This window comes from Falco biarmicus, chromosome 18 (genome assembly GCF_023638135.1).
Source record: "Falco biarmicus isolate bFalBia1 chromosome 18, bFalBia1.pri, whole genome shotgun sequence".
NCBI lineage: Eukaryota > Metazoa > Chordata > Aves > Falconiformes > Falconidae > Falco > Falco biarmicus.
Window position 1 is genome coordinate 347,118 of NC_079305.1, and position 16,279 is coordinate 363,396.

At 54.5% G+C, this 16,279-nt stretch overlaps 1 protein-coding gene across 12 annotated transcripts in view; it reads right to left on the reverse strand.

Moving 5' to 3' along the window:
• Positions 1-16,279, reverse strand: part of LOC130141083 (2-oxoglutarate dehydrogenase complex component E1) — a 37,158-nt gene that overhangs the window by 19,137 nt on the left and 1,742 nt on the right. For 4 of the 12 annotated variants that reach the window (XM_056321738.1, XM_056321739.1, XM_056321741.1 and 1 more), the window contains exons 2-4: positions 13,048-13,296; positions 6,023-6,211; positions 1,288-1,390 (exon numbers count right to left, since the gene is read on the reverse strand). In XM_056321738.1, coding sequence (XP_056177713.1) covers positions 1,288-1,390; positions 6,023-6,211; positions 13,048-13,269 — 514 coding nt within the window. In that variant the 5' untranslated portion in view covers positions 13,270-13,296. Of the gene's footprint in view, positions 1-1,287; positions 1,391-1,489; positions 1,611-6,022; positions 6,212-13,047; positions 13,297-16,279 lie in introns of those variants that run through there. The other 8 variants (XM_056321742.1, XM_056321740.1, XM_056321745.1 and 5 more) reach the window with 6 other exon arrangements.

A 16,279-nucleotide genomic window follows, 5' to 3' on the forward strand; every position in this document is an offset into this window, starting at 1 on the left:
TAGTGCCCACAGCACTGGAGCACTGGCCAAAATCTCCGAGCTAAAAAAGGTTCCCCTCACGCCGCCTTCTCCCTGGCCACTGGGACTGGCTTCCAAGTCACCTCAAAAAAGTCTCCCTGCTCCCCTCGCAGCACCAACTACGAGCACATGTCCTCTCCTGCGCCTGGGTCCATGGCCATCATCTCACCGCCTCTTCCCAGCAACATCTCCCCAGGCACAGGGCTTGCTCCAACCCAGAGCCAGCCAGCTCCTGAGGCACAGCCAGGGCTTGGTCCTCCAGACAAGCATGTCAGAAGTCCAGACCTCAGGATGAAGCAGCTTCCCCATCATCCAGCGAGCTGGGACAACTAAAAAACCTAATCCTTCCCTACAACTCCCAGTACACATAATCCTACATGAGGGTCCAGCAGGTCCAGGGTGGGTGTCCCTGTGCTGGCAGCTGAACAAGGAATCAAGATCATTTACATGCACCGTACGCTCTGATCGGCTGTTTCAGTTGTGCGAGGTTAGTAATCATCACTGCTGCTCTAAGTTAGAAGCATGCCTCTCGAGCACTCACAGTGCCAGGGTAATGACCCTTGGAAAGCACCAGCAAGGTGAAAGAGCTCAGCGCCACAACCTCATTCTAGCTAGAAGAATGGCAGCATACTATAGAGATCAAATCTAAAGCATGTTGACAGGTGCTGAGTTTAAGCACTTTCAGACTAGGATTTCAAGTCCTAGGCGCCACACACACTTCTGTGCAACACTCATGCATCTTTCGCTCGAAGGCATTGGGATTTCCACTTCTCTACTTGGACGGGAATGCATCCCAAAGCTTCCTTGTTATGATCACTGGCAGGGACTCATAGCTCAGTCTTGGAAAAAGGGGGCAATTAAGGGATTTACAAATGCTGTGGCAAGCTGGGAGCAAAGGAGGGCCGAGCATCGTTGCAGGGGCACACCAAGAGGCACTTCTCAGCCCTGCAGAGACAAAGCTAGCCCATTCCCCCCAGCTCCCGGGGCCCCCAAGAGCAGCAAGAGGAGCTGAGGGAACAGACCTCCAGCTCTTACCAACACAAAACCTCTCTGCTTCACATTTCCAGAAGATGCAATTGCTTCCACCCCTGGATGAGTGAGTTCAGTGACATCATTAATTCGGCGCCCCGCCGGCTCTAAATTTAGAGTGATCATTACTAAGGAAACTTAAGACCTTTCCCCCCTTACGGGTGAAGCGATCTACGTACAAAGCTGTGAAAGAGAGAGGAGCTCAAGCAATGCAGCACTAACTGCTCTCAAAGCCCTCACCCAGTTTGTCTGTGGATGTGATAAGATCAGCTGGAAGGGAGGAGTCCAGATCTGCATCCAAGATGCCCAGTGGGTCGAGTTGTGCTACATGATGCCCTCGAATCTATGAAATGGGCCAGGAACGGAAAGGAGAACAGGTACCAAGAGGGAGAGGGGAAAGGGAGAAAAACAAAAGAGGGGAGGGGTAAAAAAGTTAAATTACATTATAATTAATTTGCAGAGTAATTCTCACCGACGTTTGGAGAAACAGTTACTGGCGCATCATCAAAATTTACACAACTAATGCCGAGAGGATCAAGCTTTGCAATGTGATGACCCCTGACCTGGAAGCAACAACACAGATTAGTCATTAAGTTAATTGAAAAGACGTTCCTTAAAAAAAAAAAAGCATGCAATCTCCCTCTTTACATTTTCTGCAGAGCCACCCCGATTTCTACTTTCAGCTACAGCAAGTAGGTGTGAGTGTCTCCAGCTGCTGCGACCGCTCTCCTCCGCCTGAAGCCAGACTTCAGCGGGGCAGGCAGAGGGACAGCGATCTCCTCCACAGCAGAGACCTTCCAGAACTGAGGTCTGAGGGTCCCCCACCGCTTTCCCAGTGTCCAACCCCAGCACCTGCTCTCTACAGGTGCAGTAACTCCACACCAATGGTTTCTTCCTAAGCATCACAGAAACGAAGAGGCAATCTTCCAGATTTTGGCAGATTCTGCCAACACGGCAGAGAAAACAAGCATCACCACCAGCAGTAGCTCCCGAAAAGGCAGAGGAACGTGTCTGAGGAACATCTGCCTGTCGGTGCTACTAAAGGTCAGCATTTTGGAGAGAGGAGCCTACAGCAGGACTGGGAGCCCTCTTCTGGGAAGAGGCAGGTGCAGAAACACCAAAGAGCTTTGGCACCAAGAGCCCTGGTGGCTCCCAGTGGCGCCAGTCAGGTCAGGAGTCACCACACTGGGTTTGAATCCACATCAGAAGCCAGAGAACAATGAGAGGAGTTCTGCTTCTCGCCCTCACAGGAGAAGGTGCCCACAGACAGACCCCAGCACATCTTGCTGGGCAAACTGAATTCACCTCAGTGGCCAGCACCACACATGGGCAATCCACAGTTTTATTTCTTGACAGCTCCTGCTCTTTCTTGAAGCTTCAGGCTCAGCTACGCTGGGAGTGGGGCAGGAAACACTGCTGCCATGGTGCAGGGTGCGGTGCCCTCTTTGCACTGTGACAATGATCCTCCCGGTCATCAGGTCTGTTACCAGTTAGAAAAAGCACTTGCATCCATGGGGATTACTAAACCCCTTGTACAAATCAGACATGCTGAACTGACCTTATTTACCAGAAAAGCATTCCTATTCTGAGTATCTCAAGGGTACTTCAGGAAAGAATTTTTGTGGCTTCACCAGCCAGAGCCTGGAATCAGCCATAGACGTCACAGCAAACTAAGAAAGCCCCGAACCCCACATGCTCTCTGCAGGGCCTGATGACAGCGTGCCCCTGCACACCGGTGGTTGTGTGGAAAGCTCTTCTTCTGGACCAGCTTTGTCTGGGAACTATTTGCTTGTCCATCTGGCAACAAAGCGCTGGGGCTAGCTCATCACTTAGCAGCTGGCAGGACGCAAGCTCACCAGCCTGATCCCCATAGCCAGGATGCTCTCACCGGGACCAGGAGGACACTTTGTCCAGCAAACAGCTTTGATCTGAGGGTGACCGGTAGCTTTGAGGTCAACTCAGCAGTTTGCAGGTACACAGCAAAAGCTCAAATGGGTGTGGGAGCAAGGAGATGGCCTCTTCCCCCATAGGAGCCATGCTGCTCGTTATTCTCCACATGCAACACAAGCCGAAACAAGAAGCCCAATGCAAAAAAAAAAGACCACAGCAGATCTCTGCAGGAAGCATCACGCTCGTAGGCTCTGATCGTGACCGGGGACTTCAACCACCCAGATATCTGCTAGAAAAGAGGCGCAGCAGACTGCAAGCAGCCCGGGAAACTACTGGAGCACGTTGAGGACAACTTCCTAGTAGAGACGATGGAGAGCCCGACCAGAGGAGAGGCACTGCTGGACCTGTTGCTCCCTAATGCAGGAGAACTTATGGGAGAAGTCAGGATTGGAGGCAGCCTGGGTGGCCACAACCACATCCTGATGGAATTCTCAGTCTTGAGGGGTAAAGGACGGGTAACAAGTGGAGTCAGGACCCTAAACTTCAGACAGGCAAACTTCTTTTGGCTAATTAGGGTGCTAGTGCATGGATCCCTTGGGAAAGTGCCCTTGGAGACAAAGGAGTGAACAAGAGCCAAGAGATGTTTAAGGATGTTTATATTTATATATATTATATATAAATATATAAACATATATATGTGTGTGTGTGTGTGTGTGTGTGTGGATATTTAAGAGGGAAGGGATACCATCCAGAGGGACCTGGACGGGCTAGAAAGGTGGGTCTGTGTAAACCTCATGAAGTTCAACAAGGCCAAGTGCAAGGTTCTGCACCTGGGTTGGAGCAATCCCAGTCAGATACAGGCTGGGGGACAACTGGATTGAGCCCTGTGGAGAGGACTTAGGGGTACTGGTGGATGAAAAACTGACTGCAAGCCAGCAACATGTGCTCACAGCCCAGAAAGCCAAGCATGTCCTGGGCTGTGGCCAAAGAAGTGCGACCAGCAGGTTGAGGGCAGTGACTCTCCCCTCTGCTCCATTCTGGGGAGACCGCAGACTCCATTCTGCAGTGCTGCCTCCAGCTCGGGGACCCCCAACACCAGAAGGACACGGCCCTGTTGGAATGAGTCCAGAGGAGGCCATGAAGATGATCAGGGGGCTGGAGCACCTCTTAAAAGGACAGCCTGGGAGAGTTGGGATTGCTTGGCCTAGAGAAGAGAAGGCTCCAGGGAGACTTTAAAGCAGCTTCCAGTGCCTAAAGGGGGCTTCAGCAAAGATGTGGAGCGGTACTTCATCAGGGAGTATAGTGATAGGATGAGGGGTAATGGTTTTAAACTGAAAGAGGGCAGATTTAGCTTAGATATTAGGAAGAAATTCTTTACTGTGAGGGCGGTGAGGCACTGGCATGGGCTGCCCAGAGCAGCTGTGGGTGCCCCATCACTGGCAGTGCCCAGGGCCAGGCTGGACGGGGCTGGGGGCAGCCTGGGCTGGTGGGAGGGGTCCCTGCCCACGGTAGTGGGGTTGGAACTAGATGATCTTTAAGGTCCCTTCCAACACACACCATTCTACAAGAAACAATGACTTGGACATGCAACCACAGCTACGATTAAGAAGCCACTGCTGACGCTGCAGTGGGTCGGTCACCGCTCACCTATGATTACAGGGACAATCCAGCTCGATCCAATTAAGAAATTAATTGCCTGGTGGTTTAAGCAGTTTACCCACACAGGCAGGACTTCCTCCTGCCTTCCCACTCTTCTGTACCTCCATACACTGCACTGAACTTCCCCGCCTGGACACCCCACTGCAGCCACAGCCCTTTGGTGACACCGGGGTAGGAAGGGAGGTGAACTTCTCACTGCAGACAGCTTAGAAAAACACATCCAAGAGCGACCACCTCCCAGTGGTGTCATTTGGAGACTGAAGAAGTGATGGGAATGCAGAAGAGGTTACAGATCTTTTGTTCAAACCGCTGACTTGGAGCTGCTGCCTCCAACCACACCAGTTTGAACTCGGTATCTGCCCGCTTGTTCCAGCAGCGAGAGCTGCACGGCCTTTAGAAACAGCTCACCAGGATCCGCCCGGACTGGAGAGCGGCAGGGCGGTCACCTCCCATGAAATCAGCCACGAGGAAAGAAGCAGGTCCTCACAAACAGGTCCCAGCTTCCCCTTCTTACAGAAAAGCATGGCAGTGCCCCAGCATTGGTGTCGGCACCTCAGCTGTGAAGGCGGGCAGGGCAGGGGCACCTTCTTCAAGCCAGAGAGCAAGGCCAAGGCTGGGCAGGCCTTTGGACTTGTGCAGTGCTGCGGTTTTTGCCTTAACTGCAGCAATTTGTTGAATTCATGCTGTTGTTCAGCAGCAGACTGTTGAATTTTCCCTGTACCTGAGCAGGAACACAACCTGCAGCGGGTGCTTTTTCACCGGAATGGGTGAGAAGACCACGGTCACACCTCCACAGCATCTGGGTTTGTTAAAACTTCACACGGCAGCCCAAATTAGAGCCCCCACGCTTGACAAACCAGGGTGCAACCAAATGTATTTGACAGGTGTTCTCTTTAGTTAAAATTGGCTGGCCATCCCCTAGCCAGAGGGTGTTTCCTTCCTGCTCAAAACTTGTTTCTCCTGAAAGGCCCAGTGGCACCACAGCCCTCTTCCATGCCACAAATCACAAGGAAACATTTTCTGAACTTTTATCTTAGGACCTCAGAAGTTCTCGCAGCAACATGGGGCAAGCAGGATGTGTGTCCCGCGCCACTGTTGAGCATGGCAGGAGCCCACAGCACAGAGGCATCATTCCGGAGGCCAGCAAATCACCCTGTGAGGAGAGGACCACCCCCTCCCTGCCACTGTAATGGCTCTGTTTGGGTGACAATAGCTTTAATCTTCCTATTGTTCAGCAAAGCAACAGCTGAGCTTCTGCCCCAACAGATCAGCAGCTCCTATTAAAAACCAGGCAGCGCAGCACGCATCCTGCATGCTCTTCATGCAAAACACATGCATCAGCCACACTAACCCCAGCCCACTGCAGCCACTGCACGCCCCTCTACAGAGGACATGCTCCTCCTCCGCGCAAAGTCAGTCTCTTTACCTGATAAGCTCTGATGAGAGATTGCACTGCGAGATGGTCCTCCACCAGTTTATCTACGTTGGGCTGTGCTTGACCCAGGAACTGCGCTTGGGACAGCACGGAAAGGCTGGTACTCAGTGGAGGGGGGCTTTGGTAAGCAGTGCCTGGAGCAGCTCCAGCATTGGCGTTGCGAAAGAAGATGTCCCATGACTAGGAAAAGGGAAAGAAGAGAGGCAAGAGGGTCATTACCTGTGACTCAAACACATCCTCACTCAAGGTTACTGGGGTCTCAGCAGTATTGCCAAAGCAGGGAGCACAATTCCTGGGGGGCAGAGCTGCCTCCTCCCCCTTGCCCCAGCACCATATAGCTGCTGCCAAAGACACCCACCTGCCTGGGACAGGAGAGCCCTAAAGCTCTCCCACTATTCCAGTTACATCATTATCTTACTTCTCATCCATCTGGATTGTTTCTTTTAGGATGAGACTGTCCCCAGAGCCCCCGCCCCAGGCCCCTGAGCAGCACAGCTCAGGACAGGACATGGGTGACACCCCTAGCTTGGCTCTCAAAATCACTACTGTGAGCAACGAGCCCCAGCCTGGTCTTCAGGCTCTTCTTCCCTTTTCTACAGGGCAGGAGACTGCCCTCTGAATACCCCCGATATTTTCTGAAAAAAAATTTTTGCCTTGTAGTCAAATGTACCTCTTCCTCTTTGCCTTTGTCTAAATGGCTTGAGACCCAAGTCCCCGCACAAGCGGTGCTGTACAGCCCTCAGCCAGCAATGGCTTTTTTCTTTTTCTGTCCCCTCTTCAACTTTCCCCCCACCCTTTCAGCAATGCCAATGCCAGCACTATGTGGATACTCCCATGCCAGCTCTCCTGTGCCCTTAGCGAGGCAGGCATCACCTCTGCTGCTGTTCCCCTCTGCAGATGTGTATTTCCAGGTGTTAAGACAACAAAGCAAAAACTCCCTAAAAAGCCCTCAACAGACTTGATGTAACTTTGTGGGATTTACCCAGCCCTGCCTGAAGAGCTCACAAATGTCCCAGGCCAAACTCAAGGCAATCCATCTACTTGGAGAGGCAGCAACGGACCTGGGGCAGGGGAGAGACCAGCACAGCAAGGTCCAGGCCAGGGCCTCCATCACACTGTCACCCCTGCCTGCTTCCTACACGCTACTGACCGACAGCAAAGGACAGGGCCAAGGTGGAGCCGCATCTGCGTGCCCACACGTACCGAGGTGCCAGCTACAGCAAAGCCCGTCAGATCTGTGCGCTGGTTTCAGCCCGAGGGTCTCTCCACTGACTGGGAGCAAGAGCCCAGCACTCAGTTAGTTCCCTGCGCACCCTCAAACCTTGTGCCTGCGGGGAGCACCCAACCCAACCTCAGCAACGCAGCGCCAGGCACAGTGCTGCCCAGCCAACCCCAGCACATTTCAACCAAGTCAAAAAGAGCCGCGAGAGCAGCTCTAGTGGTGCTTTGGGGCAAAAAAAGCAGCTTTGCACCCTGGTAGCAGGGTGGAGGGGACTGAGAACCTGATCTTCGCCAAAGGAACACCCGCTCTCCCCTTTTGCTGGAGCTCCTCCAGCTGCAGCACCCATCACATGCCCCAGGAAGCTATTTACAGCCTGGACCTACCCAGACGCCCCATGACACGGCTGTGCAAGGTGAGTAAATTTAGAAACGGGTCACGCTGGAGGAGCATAAATAAAACGTGGAACAATTTGGCACAATAACTGATAAACAACAGCTTCCCCAAAGGAAGAAAAAAAAACAACCCACAAACCAAGAAGCAAAATCAGAAAACACCCAACCTCATTCTGATCGCTGTCTGCTAAAGGAAATTTCGACAGGAAAAGAGGGAGAGCTGCTTTTTGTACAATCTTTACTGCTGGCCACTGGTGGGAGCAGCCCAAGTCCCTCCCTCAGCCTCAGAGCTCAGGGCTGCCCCAGAAGCCTGCCAGCAAGAAGGACGAGCGCCCTGGCGACAGGCTCGGTGCCCTTCAGATGGGGAGGAATCAGGCTAGCTGCTTTGCTCGGTGGTTCAAGGTTGTTTAACAAACTGGAAGATAAAGACAGGCAAGAGAAAGGGAGCACCTGCTAGCCCCAGGAGGGGCCGACAGCAGCGCTGGGGACAGAGCCAGGAGGCAGAGGTGTTGCCTTTATGACCTCCTCCCTGCTGACATTTACTAGCATTAACCTCTTGGAGATGCAGTTTGCTTCTGTTTTGAAAGAAAAAGTTCATTTGAAGCTCTCCAAACAAGGTGCGGCGCCGGCTCAGTCAGCTCAGGCACTTTCGCTAAATGCTTTACTGCCCAACGTAATTACAGAAGTTCCCAGGCTACCTGGCTGCAGGCTTTGCCCCCAGTGAAGGCTGTGGCCCTGGTAAGCGCTATAAAAATGTCAGCTTTCAAGCTGCTGATGCAGTTCTGAATTCAAGAGTATTCAAGGGCCGTCCCAGGGGTTTCTGGTGACCCATGGCGGTGCCTCTGGAGCTCACGTATCCCGTGGGAGAGGCTGAACAGCCCCATCAGCACCATCCTGCTGTATCACGAGAAGGAGATCTTTGCCTTAATCCAGCACGTTATTCCCTCTCTGCCCATGGCAGCCCTGCAAGAACTCCTCCAGCTCCAAGCTCAGATTTTTGAGCACCTCATTGTTACCACTTCACCAAAGCCAGCACCTCCCCAGCGCCCAAGCCTACAGGCAGCTCCCAGGTCTCAGCACGCTGAATACCACCAACCCCAGGTCCCTGCTGTGACCGTCCCGCGGCCACATCCCACCACAGCCACGGCACGAGGCATCAGCCCGGAGCAGCTTTCCCAGTGCTCTTCTGTGCCGCTGCTCCTGCGCCGGCAAAGCCGGGCAGGAGAGCCAGCTGCCCCAGCAAAGCCTGGATAGCTCAGAGGGATTCTGAGCTTGGCTCTGCCAGCGGAGCTCACCCCAGGCTTCTCTGCTGAGAACAGCCCCAGAGCAGCTCTCCAGGAGAAACCAGCACCTTTCACTTCATTTATCAGACTCTGTTCTCGGAGAAGGGCACAGGCTCAGATGTCCCAGCCTCCGCCACAAAGCCAGCTCGGAGGTCGGGCAGGCAGAGGAGGGCGACATCTTCCATCCACTGCAAGCCACCTCGGTGGGCTGGGGGTGCAGCAGGCTGAGATGCGCAGGGGAGACACAGCCCCTGCCTAGAGCCCAGGCTGCACCCCTGCTCCTTCTCCTGATGCTGACTCCAGGGCATGGAAAGCATCAACCAGACCCACTCTGCACGGTCAGCAAGCCAGGCAGCACCTCCTGCTTTACCAGCGAGAAGAGGAGGAACATTCAGAGCTTAGAGGTGGAAGAGGAGGAGCTCAAACCAAATTTACAGCAGGTAGCCCTTGCCGAGCATAGGTGGTCAAGCAGCGATCGATCAGTTCGTGCTCTGCACATCGTCTTGTCCCTTATCAACACCAACAAGGACCTTCGGTTCTCTGAGGCGCTTGCTTTCGAAGATGGGTAACAAAACCCAAATGTTTCAGACTCTCAGGCAACACTCCTACCAGATCCAGGCTTGGACCCTGCCTGCCAGCACGGCTGCGGAGGACGCAGGGAAGGCACCTCCCATGGCCGGGCATGGGGGTCTGGCCTCGCTGAAGACTGCAGGCTCCTGCAGTCGTGGCGGGGTTACACAGCACGGTCTACACACGTTACGGTCATACAGCCACTTTCAATATAAAAATCAAAACAGCGGTGTACTAAGAAGTCCACGTTAAAGACCATTCGATGTACATACCTAAGGGGAGAGCTGTCGCCCTTTACCAAGTTCATCCTACACACTGGGGCTGCCCTGTAGGAAGGCTAAACTCGTCACGGAGGTCTGACTGCAGGTATCACCTATCTGCAGTCAAAGCTCTCCAGCCATCTACCCTGAAGCAAGCAAGTTACTTGGGGTCCTGAGGAGACGGCGTGGGCTGTGCCAAGCGTCGCTAGCAGCCAGCCCCACACCTGAGTTGGCAGCGTGGGGGCAGGAGGGCGGCATCCCCGCTGCCCCGGGAAGCAGTCCCAGGAACGAGCAGCACCGACCCTCTGGCAGCCCACTGGCACTGGCCCCCGCACCCTCACCTCCTCCTTCCCCAGCTCTGCCCACCAGACTCAGAAACTGGAGTTCAGCTGAAGGACTGCATGCAGAAAAAAAACCCAAACCTAAAATAGCGGGGTTTGGTTTGGTTTGGTTTTTTAAATCTTCCCTACTCTAAACAAGCACTGAAGTATATTCTGCAGTTTTAAACACCAGCATCTGCATGCAGGAAGGGAATTCATTTTGCTCAGCTGGGACACTCATGCTGGCTGGAGGTCTCAGGTTTTTGGTGACAACAGCAAAGACACTCCAGCTCTTCCCTGGCTGAAGGTCTCACCCCCATCAGCAGAACGAGGGCGAGGAGCAGCCGCTCCCTCTCTGTGCACGGAACAGGCAAGCGGCAGCCAGGCCCGTGTGACAGCCCAGCTTTTCGGTGAACTCCACCCTTGGATCTGACCCTACATCTGACGGGACGGAAGCCAACGCTTTATCAGTGACAGGGGTGACGCGCTCCACTGCTGCTTCAGCGTCACGCCAGATGGGACGCAGGCCGGCGGGGACTGCTCACGGGCCGAGACCAGGCACAGCTGCAGCACCGATCCCACCACGGCGGCTCAGCGTCCCAGCGGGGACAGGGTGAGCCAGGAAAAAGTGCAGAGGAGAAAGGGGCGAAGCTAGGAGCTGGGAAGGGATCTTGGTGAAGGGGTCACTGGAACGAGGTGGGATCCACCCAGGAGCGATGAGTCACGCATGAGGGCCAAGTACATCAGGGAGCAACAGCAAAGTCCGAGCCAGCTCAGGTATTAACCCCACCAGAAGCTGTGGGACCGGGAGCTGGATTTCACAGGATCACAGAATGGTTTGGGCTCGAAGGGACTTTCCAAGATCACCTAGTCCAATCTCCCTGGCCCAACGCCCTTTCTGCCAAGCAGGGTGCCAGCTTCATTTTGTTCAAAAAGCAGTCCGTAAGACTTGGGTTTTATATTGTCAGTGTCAGGTTCGCTTCCTGGCAATGATACGACCCCATTTCATTTTCATTGACATTTCATTTTCACGTGACACCGATTTTCCTGCTGTCACAAACCATTTCCAGCTGCAGCGGAGGCAAAAATCTTGTCAGCTCCTGCACTGCTCTCTGAGCACTTAAAAATACTTCCAGGGACACCGATTTCCAGGAGTGACTAATACACACTTCACCACAAACACGGGACTGGGGGCCTGGAAATGTGGTGGGAGGTCCACCCTTGTGGGGGCTCAGAACTTGGCTGCACAAGGCCCCCAGGTGACCTGCTCTAGCCATGAAGCCAGATGCCACCTCCAAGACAGCCATGCTGGGGTAGAGGCCCCAAGGCTCCTTCCAACCTAAATTCTCCTATTTCTTCAGCCGAGCATGCACAAGGACTCCCACGCAGCACCGCATGCACTGCCTACCTATAGACAAGCTGACAAAGCTACAGGAGCTACATTAAAGAGGAGACAAGACCAGAAGAGATCCAGAGGTCCAGCCTCAGCACCCAGCCACGGTTCCCTGCCAGCTGCCCTGGTGAGTCCTGATGTTTACTCTCACATCCACTCAGAGCATCATTCAAGACTGAGCAGGGGCTGTAAGATCAAACAGCCAGTATCAAACCACAAAGACTCTTTGCCAGAGACACAACTGTGCCTGTCAGTGGGAGAAGCGTGGTGTAACCCTCACTCATTTTTAAATTAGACTACGTCATTTAGATTCATGGCTTTTAACTCAATATCCTGCCTCTGAAGGACTGCGTTGCACCATGTGCACGTGCTTGGGTAGCTTTCATGTCACTGTTTGGCAAAGGGCACAACCCAAACAAACATACTTCATGTCTTCTGAGTCTGTATTGCTTGGCTCAGCTACCTGTTTGCCTTGAAAGAAGCATCAAGACATCCTTGTTTGTGAAAATTTCAGCTTTGATCCTACGGTAAAGCCTTTATAGCACCCTACAGGCTGCGTGTTTTGGGTGCACGGGGTTGGTGCCATTGAAAACATACTCAACGCTGATGCAAGCATTGGGGCATGAGATTCCTTCCTCACCCCTGACTGCTCATTTAACCATCGCGTCCTGGTTCGCAGGCTGCTCGTGTGCTGCTGCACAAAGAAAACGCCTGCTCTACATCAGGACATGTATGAAACTGTCTTAAAAATCCCCTGGGTAATGTTGAGACTTAGTCACTGGAACATTTTCCTTGTGAAACACTGGGAATGGGGAAAAACAGAGATGGCTTTCAGAAATTCTCTTCCCAGCTGAGCCCTCACCTGCGGGACTCTACATTGAAGAGTTGCCCTCCACCGCGCTGGGGGAGCTTCACTAATTCCGATCAAGACAGACCTCTGCAAGTACTGCCCACAGCCAGGCTGGTTCCCCAGTTTTAAGTTCAGGAGCTGCTGGTGGGAATTCCTCTGGCCTCCAGACCCAGTCCCCTCCCTAGGCTGCAGATCACCCGTCTGGCTTTACACACACAAGCTCAAAGCACAAGCTTAGCTACGGCCCGTCTACCCCGACATGTAACACCACCCACGCCTGAAGCAAAAAGGAAACTAGTCAAGGTGTGAAAAATACCCTCCCTGCACCCCCCACCCCATCCTCTGCTCCAGAATAAACTCTCCTGATGAGCCATCAGAGCTGGACAAAAAAAAAAAAAAAAACAAAAAAACCAAAAAAGCACTGGGAGCTCATTAAAGGTGGATTCCCAGCAGAAGGCACTCCTTGTATCTGCTTGTGATCCAGGATGCTGCCCACGTCCCACAAGCCCTCGGTGTTCCCTCTTGAACGGAGAAGCTCCTCTTGGCTCTTGCTCAAGGAATCGCTTAGGTTTCTTTCCACCAAAGCAGGCAAAAGGATCATCCACAACCATCCAGCCCCTCCAGCTGAATTCAGTCCTCCTTGGGATGCGTGCACTTACCCGAACCCCCTGCTCAGACACACACACACAGATGTGAGGGTGATCTCCTGGCGAGGTTGCTCCTTACCTTATGTACACTTTTGGGGTTTTCCAGCCAAGCATAATACATTTCCTCCACATAGTTTGAACTAGTCCCACTCAAAAATGGCTCGGCAGCCACCGGTGCGCTGTAGCACCTGATCTGCTGAAACGTCCTGGGTGCTGCCGGCCTGTGTTGGGAAATTGTCTTTACAGTCTGCGAGGCCGTCAACGGCCTCAGCTTTGCTGCACAAGTCCTTAAGTTAAGCATGTTTGTCCTGTCGCCTCACACAAGTTCCTGTTGGGACAGAAGGGAAAAGTGGCTTAGAAATTATTGCAAGAGAGCACAGAACAGAGACACACGCACCCTTCCACCCGCCGTCAACCCTGAGCACGAGCAACTGAGTTTAGGATTAATTTTTAATACAGATTAATCCATCCACACCCGCCCCACCCCAGTGAAGTCCCCAACAGCTGAGAAACAGTTTCTGCTCAAGACAGTCGGCACAACCAGGTCTGCCTCCTCCATCGCTCCTGGCATGGCACCGTCATCTCCCCTGACAGTTAAAGCAGATTTGCTTGCTGGGGCATCCAACACCGGTCTCAAACAAGCCACTGCACGTCAAAACCACCTGCACCTTTTTATATCAGCACCTTTGTACAAAATAAGGCATGTTGGATGGTGAAACACAGCCCGGATTAAGTGTAAGGTATCAGGTTCCCCCAGCGCTTCCCTCTTGAGCTCCTGGCCAGCAACATCTACTTCTTTTTCACTAATGAATCCATGAAGTATTCTTTGACTTCTTTTGATTTTTTGATTCTTTGTCTGAGAATCCTCTTTTTGTTTGCTTTAAACCAGAAAATCCTCTCAGATTTCAGCAGGAGCTGGACACTTTAGCCCTTCAACTTCCCATTCGCAGGGACATCATACGAGTTTGAAGAGAAGCACTTTAAAGCACTATGCCCAGAAAGGCACTGGAAAAAAATTGTTACCAGCTGGATCTTAATGTCACGTTTTCTGTCACATCCAGCTCATCAAATCTAGCAGGGCGTGCTCCTCCAGGTCTGCGCAAGACAGAGGACAACTCCTATCACGTCGACCCAGCACAGAAGCTTTTTCTCTCACCCAGGTAGAAGGTCTTGGCTTCGATTCTTGCTGCGTTACTCACCCCGTGACCACTCTGCTTGGCCGAGGTTTTCTTCTCACCGGTTTGCATTATATGCATCAGTATAAAGCGGGGAAGAAACTGTCTATGGGGAAGAAACTGTCTATGCAAAGCAGAGGTACGGTGGTACAAAGCACTTGGGATGTGGGCTCCACGACAGACCACTTCATCGCTTCTCCTTACAAGTTCAGACCCAAGAAGGTCAATGCAGCTGAAAGACCCAGAAAGGGGCTCTCCCCCTGCCCAGAGAACCCAGAGAAGCAACCCGGAGCTGGCAAGGGACCTTCTCAGAGGTCCCCCCCTGCAACGTCCACTTTGTAGCTCTTGGTGAGGTGCAGCCCTGCATGGACAGGGAGGCCTGAGGTTAACCACGCTCCTCCTTACGCACATGCAACCAGCAGCCACAGCTCAAGAGAAAGCACTGAGGCAAGATCACCTCAAGGGAAGCGCTGGCGCTTGGAGCCAGCTCTTCTTGCAGCTGCCCTTTCCACCCAGCGACTTCTGCCAGAGGCAGGACCCGAGGCTGGACGTGACCCAGCTGGCCAGTTTCCATAACCCCAACCAGTTTAACAAGCAGCAGCCCAATGTCGAAGCAGCTACCGTGTGTTCACCAGAGTAAAATGAAGTTTCATGGCAGACTAGAGAAAAAAAACACACCTTTGTGACTGGCGTTTCATCAGCCAGGCTGCCAGGTTTGCCTTGCTGAATCTAGTTCGGGCGACCTGACACAGCAGCAGCTACGCTTCCTGCTTCAAAACATAAGGTTTTGGTCCAAAGAGCCTGAAGAAGACCCGGGATCACTCTAATTCAGCCAAGGTGTTATACAGATTCACCCCAGGGAAAAAAGGAAGCCCACTTGCCCTTTCTGCCCTGCCTGCTCAATTCTGCCCGCAGGCAAACCAGGCCCGTAACAGGCAAGAGAAGGCAGGCAGGCGCAGGACAGCAAGCGCGGCAGCACGAGACGTTTTCCCAACTTACCCTCCTCAGAGTTAAGCAGCAAAACACAAACAGATATTTTAGGTAGTCGACTGAACTGGGCATCAGCACACAGGCACGTAGGTGGCCCCTCCAGCTTCGGTGTCTGGTTTCGTACCGCCGCTCGCAGCGTCCCGGTGACCTCTCTGGAGAACGGGGGGCTCCGGCCAGGGAATCACCCGGACCAGCTGAACCAGAGGGGCCTCTGGCAGAAGGGGCTGGCTGGCTGCAGGCGCGGGAGCCCGTGCCGTGAGGCAGAGCAGGGGAAGCCCGGAGCAGGGGCGCTTCCCGGGTAATGCAAGGCGCAGCCGGGAGCCAGGGCGTAGGAAAGCGAGCCCGGTTACCGGCGCAGGGCCCGCTGGCGACCGCACACACAGCTACAGCCGCAGCAGGACTGAGCAGGGGAAGCCCGGGCGTGCAGGCCGGGCCCTCGTGGCCGCAGTCGGATCACAACCCAGATTTCATCGAGAGATCAAACAACAGGACCGTTCCAACCGGTGAACGGCTGGGAGCGGCACTGAGCAGATTAAGGTGCTAAATGCGGCCCCCGGCGGGCGGCACCCCCGGCACCTGCCCGACGTACCGAGGAGCTGCGCTCGGGTCTGCCTTAGCACAACAAACGCAGCGCCAGAGCAAGCGGCTGGGCCGGCGCGGGGCCGCGGCTGGCGGCCGAGCCGCTCCAGCACCGGGCGCCCCCGGGCCGGGGCCGCCGCTGCCCCTCTGGGGAGGCAGCACCGCCGACCCCGGCAGCGCCGGCACCCCGAGGCCGCCCCGAGAGGCCCCGCAGGTGGGGACGCCCGCACCGGGCGGGACCGGGCACCCCGAGCACAGGGCGGGGGGGAGGGGGAAAGCAACACGTAGAGGCGGGAAAGGGGCGCGTGACGCCCCGCCACCGCGCGCGGCCCGCGCTGCCGGGCCCGGGCCCGCCAATCAGCGCCCGCCGCCGCCGCCCAGGCTTGGCGCCCCCGCCGCCTATAGGAGCGGTGCGAAGCGCCGAGCCGCCGTCCCATTGGCCGCTCCGGGCTGCCCGTCTAGCGGCAGGCCCGCCTCTTCCCCCCGCCCCGAGGCGCCCGGGCGGCGGCGCCAAGGACACCGGGGAGCGGCCGCGGTCCGCCGCGGTCCCCCGCGCCCGCCGCCCCG